Genomic DNA, 6,625 nt, shown 5'->3' on the forward strand with positions numbered 1-6,625 from the left:
AGATTATAAAAATAGCAAAAAAAGAAAGAATTAAAGATTCTAATCTATATATTAAAACATCTGCACATTCCTGTCACAAATTTTAAGAAAAAAAGCAAACCACTTTTTATATTTAACAAGACCTCTAACTTTGTGTCACTTCAGTACACAGCTACAAAATTAAACAAAAATATGATGAAGACAGGCTTTTGCATCAATAAATTTGCCTTTTATTTTGGCTGTGGCCAAACTAGACACTCTTCAAAAGACCTTTATTTATAAACAAGCAACTAACATTTTTCCATAATTTAACTTTTTAAACATATATTAAAGTTATATAAGTGGAAGCATATTTATTCTGTATCCTCCAAAATAAACACTTCTATCAAGGGCTTTTTAAGATACTGTATAAAAGCTAATAGAAAACCAGAACTGCTATATAAACATTTCATATTTAAACTTCAGAGATCCTGAATTCCTTTACTAAACAACAGGAACCAAATTTTAAAAAACCCCACAGAACGCACTCAATGTTAAAAACAAAACACAAACCAAAACAAAACAACAAAAAACCCAAACAAAAAACCCCAAACTCAGAACAACTAAAGAAAAACATAGAAGGAGGCTATTTAGACCAAAAATGTTTTATGGATTTTTTGTAATACATCGTATACTAGGAAAAAGGTCAAGGTTTCTTGAAAGATGTTGCACAAGCTTTTGATTTAGAGTGTGTGGAATTTATCATCATATCACATAGCAGAATCCCAGTTGGAGGTTAGATGACTATGACATAGCTGAACTAGTTGCCATCTTCCTTTCGGAAGCACATTGATTTTTAAAAGGCTACCTATAAATTTTCACACTGTTGTGTAGAGGAATAATTGGTGAGAACTTATGAACCGTTTTACAAAAACATGTTCATATTTTATATGCACTGATTTCTTAAATACATTTAAAGGATACTTAGCGAAGCCTTATGTTTTTCTGATTTTATTAAGCCAGGTTAAATGCAATAACTATTTTATTCTGAAATTGTTTCTGGTAAGAAATAAATTTAGTCTTATTAGGTGGAATAAAAAAGTCAATAACTAGAAATGTCACTATTAAACAAGTACCTTGTTTTAATTGCAACGTCACCAAAAGAGTTTAACTGATATTCTAACAAATTAGCATAATCATATTCAGCTACAATTTGCCTGAAAGAGGACAAAAAAAGAACAACATGTTACTACTACAAGCGTTTAGTAACAATTTTAGATTTTAATCAAAAATGAAACACAAGAGGCTTGAAACTAACATTGTAAATTTTTTGGTAGCTGAAAAAAAGTCAGGGGTCCATCCTGAGCCAATTATTTTAAACTTAACTTACAGGAAAAATAATAAATAAAAAAAAATCTGTTGGAAATAAATGGTGGCACACTTGGGCTTTCACTGAGAAAAATCTATTCCTGTGTGTGCCTATCCATCCTCAGACTCTTGGGAGCTACATTTGTGCTTAATTTTGCTAAATCTTGGTGTCAGCTTGCAATTCTTCTTACTTTTGAGTTTGGGATGCTGAAAATAAATTCATGGTTACATACAGAATTAAAGCCTCGCTCCTGCTCCTCCTGAAACTGGTGACCAAACTCCTGCTGCTTTCAGTGAACACAGACTGGGCTCTGACGACGTAGTGTGGAATGCAATCCCCCGCTCCCAACCTGCATGGGGTAAAGTTGGTCAGGATCATAAATACTGTTTGCATCATTTACGTTCGTTTTAATCCATCACAACTCCATTAAGTTTAAATTCTAGCAGAAGCATTTTTCACTGTTAGTTTACCACCTACTTCTGGGTAAATATTACAGAATAATTTTGGACCCTTACTATAGCTTCTGGTAAATATCTATGATCCTACTTACACTAAATGCTCCAGTTGTGATTTGAGGTAAAATAATGGAACCACTCAGAATATCTGCTGCCCATTATTACCATGATTTTCAACAAATTAGAAAATTGCAACACAGCATCACATATGATAGAAAGCGGCAGAAAGAAATATTCTACGCATCGTATTCATAAAATGCAGTGATTGTAGTGTGATGTTTTTTCCTCTGCTTTGAGCTGGATATGTATGCTTAATACAAATTTCAAATACATACTTCTTCATTTATACAGGTGTCTATATAAATATGTACATTTTTAGATTTTGTTAAAACATATCTTTGCACTCATGGCCAAGCTTATTACTGTGTGTAGGAAACACAACTCATCTTCTGTCCCTTAATGAGCTCTCTTGTCTTGATTCAATAGTTATACATTCCTTTGTAGTTAGAATTACAAACAGTTGTACAAATAGTGGAAACAAAATTATGAAACTTGTCTGACATCCATTCAATCTTAGTTCATATTATAAACAGTACCATTTGTATTACGATGGCTGTTAATACAATGACGTAAGCTACCGAAGTATCTATAGTAAATTAGTCTTTGGGACATTATATAAAGCAAAGTACCCCCTCCCTCAATTTTCCTTAGAAACTTATAATTAAATGGCTGAAAGCAGGCTTGCTGCTATTTTTTAAAATATAAAATCTTAGTAATAATATTGCTGACTTTAGATTCTATTTTAGTTTGCACAAGTTCCATATAACAACAAAACAATTCTACGTTCCCTTAAAATATCAAACATTCATATCCAATAACATCAGGATTTCTCAAACTTGAGGTTTATTTGTTATTGCTAAAGGTTTCCAAGACCTAAGTCAATACGGCAAGACACTCCATCCTCTTCCTCCCTAACTTCAAGTGCATGGCAACTATTTATATGGAGCTTGTGTGTTGGTTTCTTTAAAAAAAAAAATAATGAAGTTGGTTACAGCATTTCACTACTATAAACTCACAGTTAGAATCCAAATTGTTGTTGCTCTTTCGTTTAATATATAACTTTTATATATAATACACACGCATACACCAACATCACAGGATGAAGATCCATGCATACAATCCAGATGTGATCGTATTTCAGTGTTAAATGAAATAAAAATTATCCTGTTGCTATTAGATCCCAGACCATAGTATTTTAAATTACTCTGCTTTCTACCTACTACCCAAGTTAGTTTACTTTAATCTTCAAATTCAAGCAGCATCACAAATTGAAATTTTTTCATCGTCGTCATTTTGATCCTCTTAAATTTCTAGTTTATATGGCATACATTTGAGATCCTGAACACAGCCTCCACTGAACCAGCTTTTTAAGGTATCTGTTAAAGCTAATTGTGTGTCTGTTCGTGGCTCCAAAGACTAAAAGCTGTCTTGAAAGTCCTATGACAGAGTTTACACATGTACTGTCTTTTGAATGTGATTGCTGAGAGTGGTGGAGCATGATAGAAGAGGGTATCTGACTCCTGTGGTACAAATAATTTGTCAGTAGTAGTGGAGCTTTCAGACAAGCCTGTTGGACTATCAGGCTCCAAAGGCTGGATTTTGGGGAGGGGTGGGGGTGGAGGTAAGGGTGGTGGTGATGGGGAATTAGCTGGTGGACATATCTCAGGCTCCTTATTTGTGGACTCCTCTGCAGCCTGTGACATATGAGACTGGAAGTGACTCCACAGCCGGAAATTGGTTCGGAAAGCCTTGTTACACACATGACAAATAAACGGCTTCACAGAGCATAAGAGCTCTTGGTGACGCTCCAGCTGTTTGCGTACAGTGAAAATCTTCCCACACTTTTCACAGGGCCACAAGCCAGCATCCTTGTTAGAGACTACTTCCTTAGGTTCTCTGCTTGTTTCAGTGACCTCATCCTCTATATCATCTGCGGGCTCTTCTTTGATCTGAATTTTAAACTGCTTGGAAACACTTAAGTCTTCAGGTAGGCACGAAGAATCTTCAGAATCAAAATTTATTTGTTCTGACGAATCACTGAATACAGCGTCTTCCTTTGCAGCAACAAAATTGTTCATTTTATTGGATTCAGACTGAGGAGGTAATCTTGACGAACTAGTGATTTCTCCATTGTGATCCAGGATAGGTAAAGAAAAGTTCTCTGATGGAGCCATTGTGTTTTGATTGTGAACTTCAACTTGATGACGCCAAATACTAAAGGATGATTTAAAGGTACGCATACACTCAAGACAAGTAAGCTTCTTGTATTCACACTTGCTTTCGTGTTCATGCTTCAGCTCTGGAGAAGAAAATCTAAGGCTGCAGTAAGGGCAGACAGTAGCATTTCTACAAAGTCGCTCATGATTTCCCTGTTCAATAAGTGAAGAGAGCTTAGCATTGCAGAGACGGCACTGATAAACTTCTTTGTTTTCTACTGGACTTTCAATATGAATATGATCTTTCTGCTTAGGAGCCTTATTTCCTCCAATTGGTTTCTCCCCTGGGTGCATTTTTATGTGCTGTTTAAATTGTGAGAGGAAACGATAAGCTTTCCCGCAGTAGGTACAAATATAGGCTCCTTTGGTTCGCGATCGTAAATTCCTTTTGATGACCTGTTGTGCTTGTGAGGCAGACTGTCCCTGAAAACCTTGCTTGCCACGTCTCAGTTTAACGATTAGAGCTTTTTTAATTTCTCTCTCTCTCACTATATCGATCAGTTTTCTTTGGAATTTTTCATCCAAAACAGCATGCGAACTGGAAGCTGGTGAGGGATTCTTCACAATTCCATGTTGTGTCTGGCAGTGCGTCCACACTTTGAAATTTGTGTGAAATCTCTTGTGGCATATGTCACAAGCATAGGGCTTCTCTGGATTATGATACATGTTAACATGGCGATGAAGACCTGCTGTTGATCTGAAAATTTTAAGGCAGTGCTTGCATTTAAATTTTTTATTTGGTCTTGCTTCTTCCATCTCACTGAATTCATCTTTACTGACATCAGAATCAGGAAAATCAGCATCAAGGTGTGTAGGGCTTGAGCCTTCCTCAAAGTTATCTTCTGACCCAGGAGAACCCTGCTCATCCGCCTTCAGTTTCTTAAATGGTAGTCTCCTATCAGCTTGAAATCTCCTTTTTGCTGGAAGTCTACTTGGTTCCTTATGATCATCCTCAGTTTTAAAAGGGAAGTCTTTATTTGTCGATGCTGAAGCATCACCCACCGTAACTCTTATTATTTCAGTAGGATCTGAAAGTGGACTGCTAGGTTCAGTTTTTATTCGCACCTCTGTGAGAGGAGAAGCAACCTCCCTATCAGTTGACTGAGAGGCACTGAAAGACCTAAGGCGATGTGGGTGTATTACCTGTGGTTTTTCATCTAAGACTAACTTCTCTGATGACTCTTTCAGGGACGACTTTTGAGATATAACATTAAATGTCTTCTGGGAATCATTAGTTCCCGGTGAGGAGGAGGATGATACTTGTGAAGGTTTTAGGTCAACAGAAGGTGAGTAAATAGGAACCTGGCTGTCCATGGACAGTGACCTTCGAAGGAGACTTTTTACAAGTGGTCCACTTCTGTCAATACTTTGGTTTTCTGGACCAGATCCACTAGATGGGATTACTAGCCCTAACTTTGAGTAGTATAGCAAATTCCTGTCTTCACCTTGACCATTTCCTTTTCCTGCCTCTCGCAACAAAAATGCAGATTCTGATGCACCACGCAGAGACAAGACTGGTGGACGCGGTCTTTTTAATGACAGCTCTGTGGCCTTTCCTCTTAAAAGCTGACCACTGCTTCCTGGTTCATCGCTTGCAATTTCTTTCTCTGCTAAAGGCATTTGAGGCAGTACTGTGTTCCTTTTCACTAAGCCACCTCTGCTCTGATCCTCCACAGTTCCAGAAGTTTCATGAACCTTGGTATGGCTCACAGGGCTTTCTTTCAGCCATCTCCTTTCAGTCAGTGATAAGTTGTGAAGGGTTTCAGTTGGTTTTGTTACGTGTGGCCTACTGCTAGTTTTGACAGCAACAGAGGGTGAAGGTTTAGAAGTATGGCTTAAATCATGTTGTGTTTGATTTATAGTTTTCGTTTGTGCTTCAATTCTGTTCTGACAAACAATGACACTCCTCTTCTGAGAATTACTTTCATCTTCATCTTGATACAGTATTTTCTTAATAGGACAAGCTGGAAAAGGAGCTTGAGGACTCTTAGAAACAATGTTTGTAAGAAAGGATATCCCAAGACTGTAGCCCAGTTCTTGCACAGCTGCAAGACTGCCTTTCTCAATGAACAAGGATGAAGAATAAATGTAGTTTAACACATTATCAAAAGCATCTGGCTCACAAAAGTCAAGTTGAAACACTGACTGAGATTCATTCTCCTTATTCGTGAACAGAGTCTGGAAGTATTCACTGCTGGCAGCCAGAACATTTTTATGAGCTCGAAATTTCTGATCTCCTACTATAAGAACAACATCGCACAGCTGTCCCTTTAGACGCTCCTCATTCAGTGTGCTTAGAAGTGAAATGGCATGTGCTGGATTTATGTAATGCAAGAGCCCCTCCATGATTCTGATGTTTCTGAAAGAGAACAACAACAACAAAAAGTTGTAGATTGCCTTATGTGAACTGTTGTTAGAAATAAGTAAACACACCTAATCCCTCTGTACTTCATAAACTGGCTAAACCACCATCTGAAGAAAACAGCTTGTTTGGAGGAAAGGTATGGGAACTAAACCAACAACGTTAGCTCCAACAGATGCACAGGCACGAGAAGAACCAGCTCAGG

The 6,625-nt window shown here is 37.3% G+C and overlaps 1 protein-coding gene across 2 annotated transcripts; it reads right to left on the reverse strand.

Moving 5' to 3' along the window:
* Window positions 1-2,866: 2,866 nt before the first annotated feature.
* On the reverse strand, window positions 2,867-6,404 carry ZBTB21 (zinc finger and BTB domain containing 21). Of its 2 annotated transcripts, XM_009703866.1 has the most exons (2): window positions 4,823-6,404; window positions 2,867-4,219 (listed from the first exon to the last, which is right to left on the reverse strand). In XM_009703866.1, exons 1-2 carry the CDS (start codon window positions 6,402-6,404, stop codon window positions 3,228-3,230), a joined length of 2,574 nt encoding a protein of 857 aa, XP_009702168.1. In that variant the 3' UTR covers window positions 2,867-3,227. The 2 variants fall into 2 exon arrangements, with proteins under 2 accessions (XP_009702168.1, XP_009702167.1); XM_009703865.1 differs by having other exon boundaries at window positions 2,867-6,404.
* Between the last annotated feature and the right edge of the window lie 221 nt (window positions 6,405-6,625).

This window comes from Cariama cristata, unplaced genomic scaffold (assembly GCF_000690535.1).
Source record: "Cariama cristata isolate BGI_N322 unplaced genomic scaffold, ASM69053v1 scaffold9977, whole genome shotgun sequence".
Lineage (NCBI taxonomy): Eukaryota > Metazoa > Chordata > Aves > Cariamiformes > Cariamidae > Cariama > Cariama cristata.